The sequence below is a fragment of the Diceros bicornis genome, chromosome 4 (genome assembly GCF_020826845.1).
Source record: "Diceros bicornis minor isolate mBicDic1 chromosome 4, mDicBic1.mat.cur, whole genome shotgun sequence".
NCBI lineage: Eukaryota > Metazoa > Chordata > Mammalia > Perissodactyla > Rhinocerotidae > Diceros > Diceros bicornis.
Genome location: NC_080743.1, coordinates 100202271 through 100222266, shown reverse-complemented (window position 1 = coordinate 100222266; position 19996 = coordinate 100202271). Strand labels below are relative to the sequence as shown.

General features: G+C 37.5%; 2 protein-coding genes across 2 annotated transcripts in view; one reads left to right on the top strand and one right to left on the bottom strand.

The window, feature by feature from the left end:
* MFSD4A (major facilitator superfamily domain containing 4A) overlaps positions 1-19996 on the top strand; it is a 307016-nt gene that overhangs the window by 127238 nt on the left and 159782 nt on the right. The gene's annotated exons all lie outside the window — the stretch shown is intronic.
* The window catches only part of NUCKS1 (nuclear casein kinase and cyclin dependent kinase substrate 1), a 33362-nt gene that overhangs the window by 5575 nt on the left and 7791 nt on the right, over positions 1-19996 (bottom strand). The window contains exons 2-6 of the mRNA XM_058540226.1: positions 10026-10075; positions 7332-7437; positions 4347-4402; positions 2322-2474; positions 1413-1562 (exon numbers count right to left, since the gene is read on the bottom strand). Coding sequence (XP_058396209.1) covers positions 1413-1562; positions 2322-2474; positions 4347-4402; positions 7332-7437; positions 10026-10075 — 515 coding nt within the window. The remainder of the gene's footprint in view (positions 1-1412; positions 1563-2321; positions 2475-4346; positions 4403-7331; positions 7438-10025; positions 10076-19996) is intronic.

Sequence of the window (19996 nt, the reverse complement as noted above, 5' to 3'; positions counted from 1 at the left end):
AGGTGGGCACTGGTTTCTAATCACTTTTTTTGTGTGTGTGTGAGGAAGATCAGCCCTGAGCTAACTATCCATGCCAATCCTCCACCTTTTGCTGAGGAAGACCGGCCCTGAGCTAACATCTATTGCCAATCCTCCTCCTTTTTTTTTGCCCCTTTTTCTCCCCAAAGCCCCAGTAGATAGCTGTACATCATAGCTGCACATCCTGCTAGGTGCTGTAAGTGGGACGCGGCCTCAGCATGGCCTGACAAGCGGTCTGTCAGTGCGCACCCGGCATCCGAACCCGGGGCCGCCAGTAGCAGAGTGCGCGCACTTAACCGCTAAGCCACAGGGCCGGCCCCTCCAATCACTTTTTACCAACACTGTAATGTTACATTAGCAGTAACGCTCATAATAAAGAAACACGATGCTACAGAAACTGCACATCATCCTTAGTGGCTTGTGAAACTAAAAGTTGTTTATGTTTAAGAAGTGAGTCAAGAAGAAAGCATACAACTTAATCTGAGCAGAAACTGAAGCCATCAAATAACTTGATAGTTCCATCATTCCTGACAGTAAGAAATGATGAGCAAAAGGTTTAAAAATCTGGGCTGGCCTGCTGGTGTAGTGGTTAAGTTTGCGTGCTCTGCTTTGGTGGCCCCGAGTTAGCAGGTTCAGATCCCGGGCGTGGAGCTGCACACCGCTCATCAAGCCATGCTGTGGCAGTGACCCACCTACAAAATAGAGGAAGCCTGGCACAGATGTTAACTCAGGGCTAATCTTCCTCAAGCAAAAAAAGAGGAAGATTGGCAATGGATGCTAGCTCAGGGCTAATCTTCCTTAAAAAAAAAAAAAAAAGGTTTAAAAAAATCACCTATTCAGCTCTATTTGCCAGAATAATAATAATAATAAAATCCAGCTTCCTAATGTAATGACAAACTAGCTCCAACTAGGAGAATATCTGGCAGAACCCACAAGGGCTCAAAGATAACGAATCCATGTTGTTAAGTGTGGTTTCATTCTGCTAGCACAGGGGATGGTGTAAGGATCAGAACACAGAACTTAAATGTATTACTGTAGGTGTACATTTTCACAATTTCAAGTCTTCACTAGCTGCTGGGATTGTGATATCGATGGGAAAAAAGGGGAGCAATAACTATGTTAACACAGTGTTTCTACCACTATGCCTGACACAAATAGGTCATTCCCAAATCTTGCTTATGTACGGCGGTAGTTAAGAACAGGGCTAAGCTACCAGACTCTTGGAGGGGCTGAAGTCCTTATTAATAAATAGTACTTCCAAGTGTAAAGACAGGATCCTTTCAGAATTCTTAAGTACGTGGTCAACACCAAGCCCTAATGAGAACTTCTGTAGAGAAAGTTTATTGGTTCTTGAAATTTTTCAAAGCAATAATTTTCATTTCTGCAGAGCTCACCTGTAGCCTTTAGCCTGGGTTTGGGCATTTTCTTTTCTTTTCTCTCAGGTTTGGACTTCTTAACCATCTTTTTGTTTTTCTTTTTTGAACTGCCGTAGTCACTATCATCGTCGTCTTCCATTAGGAAATCTTCATCACTGCCGGAATCTTCTGAGAGGAAAGAAGAATTTCAAGGCCCAACTTAATGTATACATCCTTCCAAGTGAACAAAGGGAACGAGTGCTAAGAATGACGAGAGGAGGGGATTTGGGAGTCAAACACTCTTGGATTCTTTCTGCAGCTGTGCTACCAATTTGGGTGGAGTTGTTACTGGCCCCACCTGTAAAATGGGTTTAGCACACGTGAGGGTTACATGACTGACTTGTTTGAAGAGTAGGTCAAAAACAGGAAAAGGTAAGACAATCTGAATAAAAAATGAAGTCATCAAAAGACTTTTGGTATATCCATCATTCCCATATAGTACTGGTGAGACCCAGGAAATGAAACTGAACTGACTTGGTGTGTTTGGTCCAACTACGAATAAATGAAACAAGAAAACTACATACAAAGCAAAAATACATATAAGTAATCTGAGTAACGTGTGCAAGATCTAAATTCTGCTATTAATACTTTTTTGTCGGGGGAGGTCTACACTCTTTCTCCACTAGGCCAAAATACTAATCTTAATCACAACACTCACCATGTAACTGTTTACTCTAACAACTGTTCATTCAGTATTTGAGTACAAATGATGGACGTCATAACCATGAGAATCTTTGAACCTTTTAAAATATCAACAGATATCAACACAGTCATCTTTTCTAACAATGACTATCTAATTTAAGGGACTGGTTATAACATTTAGCATCCGCAAAAATGCCGAAGTAATCAAGGTCACAAACTGCAAAGAAACAAGCCGACTTCACGTACTCTCCTGGAATGGTGCCTCATCCTCCTCCTCTTGTTCTTCTTCACTGCCCACATCTTCCATGAGCATCTCTCTCTGTTTAGAAGCTGCTTTAGAGGCAGCCTGCCGTTGCTGGCGCACATTTTTATGATCTTCTTTTTCATCTTCACTGTCCTCTGCAATATCAAATGATCAAAGCATTGTGAGTTTATTTGACAGCTGACTAGAAAAGCCGTATGAGATATAACCTGCAGCTTTATTTCATTCAAAAAGGGTAAATTCTATCCTTAATTTCTACAAAATAAACAAAAAAGGAGCTAAAATTCACAACATGAACTTGAATAAAATTATATAACCACTATTAAATATAAAATAACTTAGATATGCAGTTTTAAGTGATAACATAGCTGAAATTAGGTGTGAAAACATGCTTTCTATAACATAACTTTAAACTTATACCAGTGTTGTGCCCTAAAATTCTCAATTGCGTTCAAATGTATGTTTCACAGTTTTTAGAAACTAAAGTTATAAAAATATTTTTAAATAGAAGAGGAGAAGACTGTCTTCCAATGATATTTATTCTAAGATACAAAACATGCAGACCCTAAAATAACGCCAAACTACTACCCTTTTCAATGAATGAGGTGTGGCCATTTCAACTTACAGGGGATTGAGGGAAATCTTTAAAACACATATTTAGATCGATTAGATCTTAATACAAGTTTACAATAAAAAAAATTACTGTCACATACTATATAGTCTATTAATTAAAAAAAATTTCAACACAGTTGTGTTGGTGAATAAATCTGGTTAAAGGGCAGGCTGCCAGCCTACAGGCTCTAGATCAAGGTATATTTGTATTAGTCTCCACCTATAGCCCTTTTCCTGGACTTTGAGGCTCCCTTATTCTGTTAAGGTTTAGCTGTTACTCTTCTGGAGACATTCATAGTCCTATCAGCCTTGCCATGGTCAGTGTTCAAGTCATCACTTTCACTGTCAAAAATCTCATCTAGAGACAAATAGACACAAGGAATAAAGTTGACTTTGTTAGACTCAAAACTAAACCCACCTGGTAGTAGCTGTGCTTAACACCAGTACAGTTATTCATCTTGAAGTGCTCAATAAACTAATAAATGTCAGAGACTCAAAATTCACAAGGCATAAGAATAAAAGTGTATATTATATTATCACAACATCACTAGGTAGTGCAAAAGGTTAATATAATTTCTTTTGAACTTAGGCAGTCAGATAGCAGACTTGAAAAGGAATGAAAGCAACAAGAGCTCAGTGAAATAAACTCGGTGGAACTTTGTCTACCCTCTACATATTAGCTAAACAGCAGCCTCATTTGAAGGGAGATCCAGGAAGGCAAGAGCAGGGCAATGCAGGTCAAAACTGAAGTGATTGGGAGCAACATGGAATAAACTCTCAATTCTTAGGAAACTTCAACTTAAAAAAATATTTGCCAACAATAAATAATCAGGATTTAACAATTTATTTGGCCATGAAGTCTCATTAATTCTTTTAAGTTAAAATTCTTACAAAAAGCTTTCTCTGTGGCTACTGTTTCAAAGGACTACCTCTCAGCTAAAAAGACTAACACTGAAACCAATCTTAGTTTGCTTTTCAACTCAGAGCCGATCACTCTCTTTTTTATACCTCTATTTCACTTAGTATTATATATATTATTATTATATTTAGTTTGATGTCTTTTATTTGTTGAGATAAATGGTTTTCAATCTTGACCATGCATGAGAATAATCTGTAAATACTTTTAAAAAACAAAGCCCAACGTCCCACCTAGACCTACTGAATCAAAAATCCTGGGGTGGGACAGAGCATAAGCAGTATGTTCAAAAAACCTTCATGAGTGACTAATAAGCCACCGAGAGTCAGAATCACTACGAGCTCTTCAAAGACGGAAACGTGTAATGCCTGCAATGCCAGGATTTACAACAGTGTCTGGCATTATTATAAAACCACTCATTAAAACGTTCAACGAATACATAAATAGAATTATACCTATTACATTAAAAATTGTTTACTACCTGCTGAGTGAGAATCATCCTTCTTGGTCTTCACATCTTTTTCTTCTGAGTCCTCACTGTAAGGGGAAGGGAGAAAAAGTTTAAAAGTCTTAGATCAAAATCTAAGTGAACACAGATCTCTGGTATCTGACTGGAGAATACTGAAGAACACCTCTTTTATACATAAAATATTCAAACAGATGCTGAGGAGTGAAACTGCTTCCATTATTTCCCTACTTTATAGGGATGCTGGTGAATAAGCACAATTTTATCTACTTTTGGAAAATACTGCTTCCAAAGACCCAAAGGTAAAAAAAGAAGGTATCTCAACACAGGCTGAAAATTTCTCACCTATGGATAAGACCTGGTTCACAAGAACATTTAACAAGAAAAAAATTCTCTGTTGTCAGAGGCAAAGTATAAAAATACTAAAATAAATTACATAATGTGTCAATGGTGATAAAGTAGGCAAATAAACGGACAGCACCAAATATAGACGCAAAAAACACCTAAAATACAACTATTAAAGGAAATTGGAGTTTAGTTATATAAATTACAATATGCCTCAAAAGTTATCTAACACAAAAAAAGAAAATAATTAACTATCACCTAATATTTTTTGCCTCCAATATTTCAATACATCAGAAATATCAACACATAGGCCTGCCTTGTCATAGAGAAACTAAAAGTAAGCTCAACATCGCTGCAAAGTAAAATAAGAAGTTAAGGAGCTTTGGGCCGGCCCCATGGCTTAGCAGTCAAGTGCGCGCGCTCCGCTGCTGGCGGCCTGGGTTCGGATCCCCGGTGCGCACCGACGCACCGCTTCTCCGGCCATGCTAAGGCCTCGTCCCACATACAGCAACTAGAGGGATGTGCAGCTATGTCATAGAACTATCTACTGGGGCTTTGGGGGAAAAAATAAATAAATAAAATTAAAAAAAAAAAAAAAAGAAGTTAAGGAGCTTCAAAGTTCAATGGAAAGTTTTATAAAATAATTTTTAAGTCACAAAGATGCACATTTTATGTCCTCACAAATCTTAACTCGGGAATTTAGGATCTTTGTCATTAATTAGTTGTATGATCTTAGGTAAATCACTTGGTACTATTCAGTGCTAAAATTTCAGGATTCCACGAGACATTGTGACAAAAAAAGGAACACTCATACACAAGAATTGCCTTCATGGCTTTCCTTTCTCAAACAGCAAGTCTTGTAAATTTCTTTTGGTATATCTCATAATCTAGACCACACTCAAATGACAAACTACTGTACCCAAGATTCCTAAGAAAAGAGAAAAACCAAACATACTTCTTTACTAAGCAATCTGATCCAAGACACCTATAAATTCTGAAACCTGTGACTATTCTATGTAAATGTTTTTATGTGAAATAGGCATTTAATTCACAATGCTATTACAATGACAAAGAAGTGTATCATTTTCTCTAGTTCTTTTATGGTTGAGTTTATAGAGAGCATTTATCAATCTGTGAGCCCCATTACAGCAAAGTCAATAAAAGCTGAACTTTTAAGTAGAAACCAACAGAAAAAAATCAACATAATAGTGGTCTGAGGGAATAAACATTCAAGGCACTTAATACAAATGGCAATAAAAGCTGTATTTTATTTCATCCATTTCTGACACTTCGGAGAGAATAATAAAACCAAATGATTGCCAACACGAAAAAATTTAGGCTAGGTAGCAATTACATGGACAAGACATTATAACAGGCCAGGAATTCAGCTCATTCCTAGGAGAAATATAATAAATGAATATAATGCAACATAGTTCTAAATTGGGCTGCTACAATAAACTGGATTAGAGATATACTATGAAACTTTGGAAGACTTGTCTCCCCAAGTATAATTTTGCTTTAATTTTCCTCAAAACCACATTTCTGAAATTCTCCAGGAAAAAAATATTAGAGGTTAGCAATACAAGCAAACAGAAAATACTAGGTAAATGTGTGTATTTAATATTGTTATTTCTACAAATTTAGCCTCCTGTGAACTCAGAATGTAATGACTTCTGCCTGGGGCTTTATTATGGTGATTTTAGTCCTCGAAGATAAATATCGTAGAACTAGTAAGAAATATTATTTCATTTCTTTGAACTGCTCACACTTAATAGTATTATTTGGAAATGGTATAGTCCAAAGGTTAAAAAATGGACTTTGGAGTCCAACAGACATGGTTTCAAAACCTGTTGGTCCATTTGCTGAGTAACCTTGGATAAATCACTGAACCCCTCCCAAGTTAATGTTACTTACCCTAGTAAGGGTGTTGTGAGAATTAAATGACAATGAATACAAACCAGCACATGACAGAGACTGGTACATAATAATCCTAAATGGTAGCTATCATCATCCTCATCATCACCATCAGCAAGGAGGTCTGAAAGTTATGCTACACTAAGAGAGTACATGTATATACCTGTGAGAGCAGATGTGAAAGCTACAATACCCTGGTCTCATGAGCCAATTATAGTTAAAATTACAACTCGTATGAACTCATTTATAAAACTAAGGGAAAGGAAACTGCTTAAATGATTAAATTATTTAAATGAAGAAGAACTGATTATAGATAGTAAAACTTGGCAGGCCATACACCTGAAGATTCTATAAGCTTTAGTTATGATTCTGCCAGATCTATTACTGAATGGGAAAGGTCACTTATTCTTTGCTATCATTATGATGAAAATGTCAATACTAACCTTAGGTAACAAACTACATACTTAACCATCTTTCTGCTTATGTTCAGAGGTTTGAGGTAGCAACAAAGGCCATCTTGGAGATCACTTTGGATTCCAGGTTGAGTCCAAGCAAGCCTCATGATCTTAAAGAGGCTAAGCTCTAGACTCAGAAGCACTGCGTGAGATAATATGAAATAGCAAAACAACATTAAGTAGACACTTTCCCAAAGTAAATGGAGATTCCACCAATTTAGACATCAGAGACTACCTTCATCTCAGAGCCATGACAGTGTAAGAACAGATTAACAATGCCTCTTACCTATCTTCCTGTGAATTCTTTCCAGATCGTCTCTTATTTTTAGCTTCTCGGGGAGATGATCGAATTTTCTTAGTTGGAGGGCCCGAATCTCTTCCATAATCTTCATCTAAACAGAGCATTTTTCAAATTTAATGAAAAATACTATGATTTTTACATGTAGAAATTACCACTGTTCTTACTGAGATAATTATCTCTCATGCTATTTAAATGGTGAGGGGGCAGGACTTGCCAAATAATTTTCTTTCATTTTTAAAAAAATAAATTCTTTTGGGGCCGGCCCGGTGACGCAAGCAGTTAAATGCGCACAGTCCACTTCGGCAGACCAGGGTTCGCAGGTTCGGACCCCAGGCGCGCACCGACGCAACGCTTGTTAAGCCATGCTGTCGTGGCGTCCCATATAAAGTAGAGGAAGGTGGGCACGGATGTTAGCTCAGGGCCAATCTTCTTCAAGAAAAAAAAAGGGGGGTGGTGGTGGAGGATTGGCATCGGATGTTAGCTCAGGGATAGTCCTCCTCACAAACATTTAAATTCTTTTCCACCCCAGTCTCACTACCTTAACTCAATCATTTCCATTTTGCGTATTACCCTTTAGTTGTCATGTGTATATTTTAATATAGCCACAGCCAAATCTCTTATCACTTTATATCCTACCCTTTTAATTTATTCAAGATTTTCCCTTGTCTTCACATCTTTGTATTTGAAAATTATTATAGTAATATGGTTATATTACAAGCATTTAGAATGTAAAGATGCCACAATTCTATAATCCTAATACAATTACTGTTATCAAGTAAATTACTTTTACTTTTAAACTAAAGTATTAAATATAGCATACTCAGGGCTGGCCCCATGGCTTAGCGGTTAAGTGCGCTCTGCTGCTGGCAGCCCGGGTTCGAATCCCAGGCGCGCACTGACGCACCGCTTCTCCAGCCATGCTGAGGCCGCATCCCACATACAGGAACTAGAAGGATGTGCAACTATGACCTACAACTATCTACTGGGGCTTTGGGGGAAAAAATAAATAAATAAAATTATAAAAAATTATAAATATAGCATACTCTGGCACTTGAGGAAAATAGCTCTGATTTCAAAAGTCCTATACAACTAAAGAAAATTACCCCACCTTAAAAAGTGATTATTTCCAAAACTGTTTACTACACCATTATATATAATGGTGAAAATTTGGAAGCAGTCTGAAGCTTCAGCAATTATTACATAGTTGGATATATTATAAATTCCATTATGGAATACTGTACAACCATTAATAGTAATTTTTCAAATAACTTTTAATAATACGAGAAGTTACGTACTCATAAGTAGGGATGGGGTGGGAGGGGACAGAACCCAAAATTCTTTTTTTTTTTTGTGAGGGAGGTCAGCCCTGAGCTAACATCCGTGCTAATTCTCCTCTTTTTGGTGAGGAAGATGAGCTCTGAGCTAACATCTATTGCCAATCCTCCTCCTTTTTTTTTTCCCCAAAGCCCCAGTAGATAGTTGTATGTCATAGTTACACATCCTTCTAGTTGCTGCATGTGGGACGTGGCCTCAGCATGGCCAGAGAAGCGGTGCGTCGGTGCGCGCCCGGGATCGGAACCTGGGCCGCCAGCAGCGGAGCGCGCGCACTTAACCGCTAAGCCACCGGGCCGGCCCAGAGCCCAAAATTCTATAGCAAGACTTCAATTACGTTTTTAAAAGGAAAATAAAGGCAAAAGGCCTTTTTAACAAAGAAGTTAAAATGGCTTGTTTTTCATTGCCAGGATTGTTCTGAGGATTAAATGAGTAAATGCAAACATTTAGCAAGCATTTTACAAATGTCAGTATTACTTCTGGGAGGTTGGATTATCTTATTTTTTTAATCTTCTTTATACATTTTTACATTTTCTAAGTTTTCCCAAAATGCGCATATTATCTTTATAAAGTAAAATTAGATTTAAAAAAAAAAAAAAAAAGAAAGAGAGGGGCCGACCCATGGCGTAGCGGTTAAGTGTGCACGTTCCTCTGCTGGCCACCCGGGTTCAGATCCCGGGCGCCCACTGATGCACCGCTCAACAGGCCATGCTGTGGCGGCGTCCCATATAAAGTGGAGGAAGATGGACACGGACGTTAGCCCAGGGCCAGTCTTCCTCAGCAAAAAAAAGAGGAGGATTAGCATGGATGTTAGCTCAGGGCTGATCTTCCTCATAAAAAAAAAAAGAACAGTAAATGCATCTGGAAAATGAGATTAAGGACTTATTCTAAAGAAACCTTTTATGGCTAAGATTTAAGATACACTATTCATTTTATGATGAATTAGTTCACAAATCAAAGTTGTTTCACAAAATACTCTCATCTTAGTTACTTTATTAAGCAAAAAATTTAAATACTCCCTATTACAAGATACAAGTTTTACTAAGATTATAGCAAGGGATATATTAACTAATAAACACTGCACCAGAACTACTGAACATTTAAACTTTGGACTCCAAATCCAGGTAAGAAAAAAATTATTCAAGTGTTCATTATCAATGATTTACTAGGGAAAAGTTAAAATCCATGCAAGTTTAACTTGCTTGTTTTGTGACATAATTTATATACATACGTAGTCTAAAAATAAAAAAGAAAACTTATTCCAAAAGCATGATAAAAAAGTACATAAGCTAGCTATTCTTCCACTAGTTGGTCTAACTTATAATTTATTGAAATCACAAAACTTACCAGCATCATCAGATTCCTGAAATTGTGAATAATCAACGACCTTCCTATTTCTGTAGAAAGAAGAGCCTCTAATTAAGATCATAAAAATGTAGGACTTTTCTAAGATATGAGAACACACATTTCTACTTCATAAACAGAATTACAACTAGCTCTCTGAAAATCATTTTTCAACAGGCCCCCACTTCAGCCAAAACTTCACATTTTGTTACAGGAAAGTGCAGTTTAAATCAAAAGTATTTCCAACTACAACTCCCGTATTGTTCACCTCAGTGATGGCACAAATACTATTCTTGCCCACAAAACAACCTCCACCTCCCCAAACACACATACATAAAACAGCAAAATGAGGCAAACTACCGTATATATTCATTATACACAGAGACGCTATCACATGTGCACAAACCAAAACTGTACGAGTTGTTTTATTCTTACTGCTATATACACATACACATGCATACCTGATAAACAAGGTTATTACTGAGTTTCGTTCAAGGCAAAGTGATTTTTAAATATAATAGTTACATTATAATATACAAATTAAGGTAACAGTAAGTTAGCCTTACATAGAAGTGGAAGGAAACAATTAATTAAAAACTGACTAAAAATTAACTGATTAATAAAAAGACGCTTTTTATTAAAGAGTCTGTAATTAAGAAAAGTATGAAAGTCTCACAAATTCATATATCTACTTGACTCAATGTACTTCTTACGAGGTAAGGCATCTTCAACATCTTAAACAAATCTTAATTTCCATTTTCCTACTTCATATTCTAAATCTAAAAGTTTGAAATTCTTCCTCTAGAGAGATATAAAAGCTTTCTTGTTAGTATCCAAATAGCTTGGCTTTTAAAAGAGCCTTAAATGCGCTGTAACTAAACGGATACTGAACAGGTGAACTGAAAAGATTACGAGAAACACCCCACCAACTACACTTAAACCTGAGCAGAGGGATATTCCTGGTTTTATAGATTAAGACACCATTTAACTTCAAAGACAGCATGGTCAGAATTCAAGTAAAGATACAACTTCTATATAATATGCAGAAATGATAGGGTAGGGGTGAATTCTGGACACATGTTTGGGGCTTAGATATGGAGGAAAGTATAGCCACACTCTTGGCTTAAGAGAAAAAAAGAAAAGCTCATAAGGAATTTTGCCTTGTTTTTCTTTAGTCTACCAACAATGAATTATCATCTCACTTTACTGCCTCAATGAGTCAAGATGCAAAACTATAAAATATTCTCCAACTATATGCTTTGTTATAAGAAGCTGAGTTTATATATCTAAGATACCATTCTATTAAGAAAGTTAACTTTAAAAACATGACCCTTAATTCCACTTACATGAGGTACTTAGTCAAATTCATAGAGACAGAAAGGAGAATAGTGGTTCCCAGGGGCTGGGGTAGGGTGGATGGGGAGCTAATCGTACGTAGTTTCAGTTTTGCAAGAGGAAGATTTCTCGAGATTGGGTGCACAACAATGTGAATGTATTTAACACTACTGAATGGTACACTTAAAAATGGTCAAGATGGTAAATTTTATGTTATTTTACCAAAATTTAAAAAAAAGAATAGTATTTTCCTTCTAAAAAAAATGACTATTTTTAGGGGGCTGGCAATCAAATGCCTACCATGTTCTAAGAAAACAGTGATTTTTTTTTTTTTGGTGAGGAAGATCGGCCCTGAGCCAACATCTGCCAATCCTCCTCTTTTTGCTGAGGAAGACTGGCCCTGGGCTAACATCCATGCCCATCTTCCTCCACCTTATATGGGAAGCCACCACAGCATGGCTTGACAAGCGGTGCATCAGTGTGCGCCCGGGATCCGAACTGGCGAACCCCAGGCCACCGCAGTGGAGCGCGTGCACTTAACTGCTTGCACCACGGGGCCAGCCCCGAAAATAGTGATTTTTAATGACAGATGCCATGAGAAACAGTATTATGATCATAATGCAAAGACGACTATTTTCTTCATTACTTAGGATCAAGGAAAATGGGACATGGAACCAGGGAAAAGTATCCAGAAGAGGGAGTTTTAAATCCTAATCTCTAATAATTAATGTACAGGTTCTGAAATTGCAGGCATAATAATTCCAGTTTATCCATGGTAGCAGGATCACAACTGAAATAATGGTACAATTTCTGGGTACCATATATCAACAGATACATCCTATGAGACTATATAGAGGAGGGTAACCAGAATGGTGAAGGGTAAGGCATCTGAAGAACAACTGAATAAACTGGGATTTTTAACTTGCAAAAGGGAAAACATGCTAGCTACTTTAGGGCTTTGAAATGAAGGGAGTAGTAAACATACCTGCTTAGCTTTGGTGATCAGATTAAGTGCAAGTTCAACATCAAGAACTTTCTAACAATTTGCAAATGATAGTTACTTCCTTAGCCTATCACTAGAAAACACTCCATAAAGAAATTATATGGTAAAAAGTACAGAATCTTTGGAATCTGGGTTCTGGTTCTAAAACTTCAAGCAAATCACTTAACATCTTTGGGCCTCAGTTCCTCCTCTGTTGGAAGTGATGACCTAAGTTGCTCGACAGATCTAAAAAGTAACTCTATAAACTTATTAGAGCTTAATGAAAAAGACTATTTTTTCAATTGCAAATGGGCATCTATCCTTTGCATACCACACATCTTACACATTGCTGTACCATTTGTTTTCTTCACTAATCTGAGCTTCTTGAAGATAACACCATGTCTTACACCCACATTTCTGGTACAGAGCGAGGTAAAAAGTAGGCACGCAAATGTTTTCTGAACTTTTTGCTCTTAGGGCCAAACTTAAGAGCTCTGTTAGAAACCTAATTTTATAAGATACTGAAGAGGATAATATCCAATCTCCTCAAACTCTTTTAGGATCTTATGTCTTGCCACTTAACAATCAACCCAGGAAGCTTGTAATTCCTCCAATCATGTTGTTTACCATTTGGTCATGCAGCTCCCTGGCCTAGAATGCTGTTCATATCACTCCCACTCATATTAGATACAACCTCACCTCCTCTTAGCACCTTTAATCCTTCATTGATACTATGAATATAATCTACTAAATGTCTGTCTTCCCCACTAAATGTGAACTTCTTAAGGACAGGGATTGCCTTTCAGTTCGGAACACCAAATTCAAGAAATCTGATGAGTGAATGGACTTGGCATCTGAAAACAATTAGGGTAGGAAAGGGTATCAGTAAAGAGATGTATGTGTGACTGGAGTTTTCAGCCTATCAGACATTTAATTCCCACTGCACTTAATGACAAAAGAAAATTTAGTTTCCTCCATGCTAAGCACAGTCGTCCTTTGGTATCCGCAGGGAGATTGGTTCCAGCCACTTCCCCTCCCACCCCTCCTTCATCCTGAGGATACCAAAATCAAGTCCCTTAGTAGTTAGCCCTCCCTATCCGATAGGATCTGTGGTTGGTTGAATACGTGGATGTGGCACCCACGGATATGGAGGGACGACTGTAACTTGTTTTAAATCTAAGAAATTTAAAAAGGCAACTATTTAGTACATTTTTTTTCTATCCTAGTTCTCAATAAGGCGAACTACAAAAACACCATGTAGACATACTGACATTATATAAGCAATTAAACTTAAAATTTTCAAAATTCAATTGAAAGACCACTCCTTTCTTTGAAACACAAAATATTTTAAGTTTCAATTATGTGAGAATGGCCAGCATTATCTTACATAATCAACGTCACTTATCACAGAAACTATAAAACCTGAGTAAAGTAAAATATGAATATGGAAGCAATCTTGTCTTAAGGGTAACTAGTCAAAAAAAAAACGCATCCACCTATAAATGCTCAAGAGGGAAATGAAAAAATAATTTAAATAAAAGATCTGTGATAACAAGGGTTATTCACAATAACTCATTATAATGATTTATAATACTTTGGTTCATTTCCCACCTTCTAAAGATGCATATTCAAAACATACTATTTCCAGTGCTTGGAGATTTACCTTATTTACAGCTGAAATACATTTCTGATGAACTTATTCCTATGTAAACTGGAAATTGAGACGATACATTGGAATAGAAGCACAACACTTAACAGTATTGTCTAAGTCCAAGGGCATGGGAAGTTCTACTTCTAGATGAAAACAAAGAAACATTCTTACTTTCTCAAAATGCCACTACTTAAATGCCATAGCTAAACCAACTCTTCAGTGTAAAATGAGCATCAACAACTAGAACTGGGAGGACAACACAAAATTTCAATATATCATAGAGGTTAAAAACACAGATTTTTGAATTGGGTTTAAATCCTGGCTCTGCCACTTACTAGTTATATGTCCTTGAGCAAGTTACCCCCCTCACTAAACTTCAATTTCCTCACCTGTAAAATAGGAATAACAATCCCCATCTCTCAAGATTCTTGTGAGTGCCAGGTACACGACTTATCCAATAAATAGCAGCTATTATTACTTGTAAGCACTAACTTGTTCCACCCAGAATACCACTGCAATCTTGAACACAAACAAGTAACACTCAATTATTTATTTGAACATGATAATTAAGTCACTCTTTTAAAATATGTGTCTTAAGAGTATTGGTTCTAGTACCATTTAGAAAGATTGTCTTTAAAAGGTTTGTTGCTCATTTCATTAAAATGCAATACCAAAATACCTCCTTATTTTTATATTATTTCCAACTTATGATCAAGTTTTCAGGTTACCATTTAGGCTAGACAAAGCAGCAGCTGTAGCTCTTTTAAAGCCACCACACGCATTAGATCAATTTCTATCACTCAAATCAACTGGAGTTCCATCTAGACAAGTCTAAAAGTTTGCACTAGAAAAGAGAACTGTAAACCAGTAAGGAACACAAATGTTTAAATACAAAATACAGGAACACAAAAACTTTAATTATGTGCCTTCTCTTACTTTAAAAGCTGATATAATCTCTATATCTAGATTCTAAATGTACCTTGCTCACAGTGAACCAATTCTTGGATGATCACCAAGAGGGTTTTGAGATGAGAAGACCCCACTTATGTATGGGCTTAACGTGCAAAAACGAAAGGGAAAGTGGGAAGCTAGACAAGGAACACTAAAAGATCTGTTTTGGGCACCAAACGTGGATAACTCAAGCAGTTTAGAAGTAATAGGATTTTTTTCTTCCACTCTCTTAATCATTGACTTCTTTCTACTAAATACTCATCAGTCTACCCCCAAATGCTTTTCCTTTCCTTCTCTCTTTGGCTGAGGAAGAGTCGCCCTGAGCTAACACCTGTTGCCAATCTTCCTCTTTTCATATGTGAGCCACTGCCACAGCATGGCCACTGACAGACAAATGGTGTAGGTCTGCGCCTGGGAACCAAACCCGAGCTGCTGGACTTAACCACTAGGCCACTGGGGTTGGCCTGCTTTTTCTTTTTTATAGCAGCAACCATCTAAGACCCAAACAGATTCCTGAAACATGAGGTATATAAAACCAACATGCTGCAGAGTCAAGGATCACAGCATTCAGAAATGGAAATTACCATACCTTTGAGATTATCTCATCTAATGGTCTTAAGTTTACAGATGAGAGAAAAACTAAAACCACATAATCCAGCTCTACTTTATAACAAATTTGGAGAAAGATAACAAGCTCCAGGTGAGAAAGCAGTACTTTCAAAAATAAACCCTCATTTAATTATTGACACCCCAAGCTTTATACTACGTAAAGAGCACAAAATCATTTTCCCGAGGGAAATCGGAGAGACTTTTACACAATCTACTACATCATTTAGCTCAATCAAGCTGACTATACCTCCATTTTTACCTTTTAGAAGTTATATTGTTCTGGTCAATGCAGGGAAGAAGATGAAAAAAACCCACCTTGCCAACTTTCTAGCATTTAACAAGTTTCTCATTAGGCACTTACAGTACAACTGAAATCTGAGTTTTGAGAAACCCAGAATAGCCAGCATAGCTCTTTTCACTAATCACCTAGGTGGTAAACATCTCAGTTCATCAGATGAGTGAGATCCTGCAGAATAATGTTTTTCAATCTATAGGTCACAACCCACTATTGGGTCCTGAAATCAATTTATTGTTGTATAACCAGCATTTCAAAAGAAAAAGCAAATAGAAAATATCAGAGAAAACTGTATCTAAATAAGGGTAAGTGCCTGAAACTTGTTTCAGGTGTTTTGTGTTCTCATGTGTAGCAAATTGCAATGTACAACAGTACAACGTATTTCTTATTGGAACCTCATCAAAAAAGTTTGAGAGTCATTGCTTTAGAATAAAAAGTGGATTGCAAAAAGAGATTTCCAAAGTAGTTTTTAGTTTCACCTCTACAAAAAACAATTTGTTATTGATCGACGGCCACAAAAGTATAACATCTCTTCCTATTTTAATTTCATATCTTTTCAAGAAAAATCACTTTTTTAAGCTTAAGCACTCATAAAACCTATCAAAGTTTGGTGGCCAGTGGGAAGTGGGGGGGGATAGTGATATGATGATGATGATACCAGGTGTATTATATGTACTAGAGCTACTGGACCTTAGACTATCTAATCCAATCTTACCCAAAACCTGTTATCCTATCAACAAATGTCGCTAGACGGGAAGGACTGAGAACGTCTCATGATCTCCCAAGGCAACCTATTCTAAGAAAACTCCAATAATGAAACAGTTCTTCTCAGTGAGGTAAAATCTGCCTCTAAAGTCCACTCACCGATTCTATCTTGTCTACCTCCTTGCCTAAATCTAACTCTTCCTCCATAGAGTAGCCCTTAAAATCTATGACAGTTTCCACTTTTTTCTTCAAGGCTAAATACTAGGATTCCTTTAACCCTTTCTCATAAGATGCATTTCAAGAATCCTCACAACCTAGTAGCTTTCCTCCACACGCCTCGGATTTAGTAAAGTCTATCAAGTAGTGACCCGATCTAAACATAACAATATGATTTTTAAAAGGTGTGTGGGGGGAGGGGGAGCGGATCAGCATTATGACCTTCCTCTTCTTGTTCTATTCTATTCTTTGTACTAATGCAATCCAAGATCTCAGTTGTCTTTTGGGCTGTCAGATCACACAATGGACTGGATACTGCAATTTCAATGACTAAAATCTCCTTTCCCCAAATCTAAAACCTTTTTGTATAGTGATACTTCAACATATCACTTATCTTGCCCAATTTCCTATTATCCGCAAATTTAATCAGCATAGGCCAAAAACAAAGCCCTTTAAGGCATCAGTGGAAATATTCTTCCAGGATGACATTAATCTATTACTCATTATAAACCAATGTTATTGCAATAAACAAAAAATTAAAAAAAAAATCTATTACTCAGCCTTCCTGGGTATGGCTATTGAGGCACATGGCCATCACACTGAACTATCATTCTGCCTATATTTCTTCATTTTCCCCAAAAGGACATCATGGGAAGCTCTGTCAAAAATCCTTGTTGAAACAGTAACCCAGTATTTTTACAATATTCTTTTACTCTAATAAATTTTTTGTTGTTGTTGAGGAAGATTGGCCCTGGGCTAACATCGGTGCCCATTTTCCTCTACTTTTTTAATATAGGATGCTGCCACAGCATGGCTTGATGAGTGGTACATAGGTCCGCACCCGGGATCCAAAACTGTGAACCCCGGGCCGCAGAAGCGGAGCGCATGAACTTAACCACTAGGCCACCGGGCTGACCCCTCTATTCAAGTTTTTAAAAAGCAAATGAGTTTGTTTAAATCTATGATAGTTAAACTTTTTAGAATAGACCTTTTTGCTCAAACAAAATATTCCCAGGAACCACGAAACACAGCTAATTAAAAGTAAAAGAAATATTTAAGAGCATAAATTTGTCTTATAATTTCAAATTTAAAAAATTTCTCATTACAGAATTTTCCAACTGGTGTTCTGTGAAGATAGGTTTTCTAAAGGTTTCTATCCTGGTTTGGATATTATCACCTCCTTAAACATGTTAAAAGCTTTGCAAGTCCTGTATTAAAGAAAGCTGCTGGAGCCAGCCCTGACGGCCTCTTGGTTCAAGTTGGGTGCTCTCAATGCTTCCGCGGCCGGGGTTTGTTTCCTGGTTGCGGAACCACACCACTCATCTGTCAGTTGCCATGCTGTGGCGGCAGCTCACAGAGAAGAACTAGAAGGACTTACAACTAGGATATACAACCATGCACTGGTGCTTTGGGGAGGGAAAAAAAAAGAAAAAAAAAGGAAACGTGTAACTTTGATCTCTAAGATCTCCTACATTTTAAAAACAAAATTAGAATCAAATGCTTGAGATATCCCTGAAAGCCAACCTTATGAAGACTACTGATCTACGAGACTGGTTTTTTGTAAACCCACGCTGACTTTTATCAATAATTACAACAGCAGTTACTACGCACCAGAGGTTTCACCTAAATTCTCATTTAATTCTCACAATAATCTCACAAGAGGAGCTAATTACCATTAATTCAATTTTAACTGAAGAATCTAATGCTCAGAAAGGCTAAGCAACCTAACTAACCACAAGCCATTAAGTGGTAAGGCCAAATTTCCAACTCAAGGCCATCCAACCCTATCCTGTACCCCACAGGACACTGTTGATGCCTGCCGCCTCTTAAATCTTCCTCTCCTAAGTGTTCACAAATCTAACTCCTCTATAGACCTGATGCGATTAAAGTTTCTGCATATCAACAATTTCCTGGCCTTTAAAACTTAGGACACTTACCGCTGTCCATCCTTCTCTCTCAAAGATTATTCATATGCCAAATTTTCTCAGGATATAAAAATGTTAGTGCATAGAAGCCAGAACACCTGAACTCAATTCAGGGTAACTTCTTACAACTGCTTCACTTATCTTGAGCTTCAGATTCCTTTTCGCTAAGATATATTGCTTTGTCTATATTTTTTTATCATTCTGTTGTTCACAATTAAACATAAAATTCAAAAACAGTCACAAGATACAAGAAAGCAAAAAGTGGGGCCGGCCTGGTGGCGTAGCAGTTAAGTGTGCCCACTCCGCTTTGGCAGCCTGGGGTTTGCAGGTTGGGATCTTGGGTGCGCACCAATCCACCGCTTGTCAAGCCATGCTGTGGTGGCATCCCGTATAAAGTAGACGAAGATGGGCATGGATGTCAGCCTGAGACCAATCTTCCTCAGGAAAAAAAAAAAAAGAGGATTGGCAGTTGATGTTAGCTCAGGGCTAATCTTCCTCTCACACACACACACACACAAAAAGCAAGCAAAAAGTAAAAAAAAAAAAGATTTAAAAAATCAAGAACATTATAGGAAAGAACTCCTAAAAGTTTTTCAAATGGAAAGTTTCTCGTTTGTGCAGAAAAGAGAAGGGAGTAAAGGAGCTCTGAATGATGAGGCAGGTACATCTGTCTATCAGATAACTGTCACAATCTCCTACTAAATTTATCAATTTGCTAATGTTTTAGTCCAGATAAACAAATATTAACTCTTATATGGCACTCCTTATTCCCCAAATATGTTCAATTCCACCATATTCTCTCCATATAGGAAAATATTTTGTTTAAAAGTCACACACATACAAATTTCAACGAGTATAAGATAAAGTACTATATAAATAAAATGGGCTAGATTTTTCCCAACAGAAATTTAGTGCAAAACCTATGTAATTAAGGACAGAGAAACCTCAAGCAGGTAAGACTGAAGGGGTCTCAGATGTACACATTACCAAGTAGAGTCCTGTCTGCAGTAGAGGGTCTTGGAAACCTCCGTGGAATCTTCCACAATTGTTTGTTTGTTTGTTTTTTTGTGAGGAGATCAGCCCTGTGCTAACATCTGCCAATCCTCCTCTTTTTTTGCTGAAGATGACTGGCCCTGGGCTAACATTCGTGCCCATCTTCCTCTACTTTATATGGGACGCCACCACAGCATGGCTTGCCAAGCAGTGCATCGGTGCACGCCTGGGATCCGAATCGGCAAACCCCAGGCCCCGGCAGCAGAGCACGCGCACTTAACCACTTGCGCCACCAGGCCAGCCCCCACAATT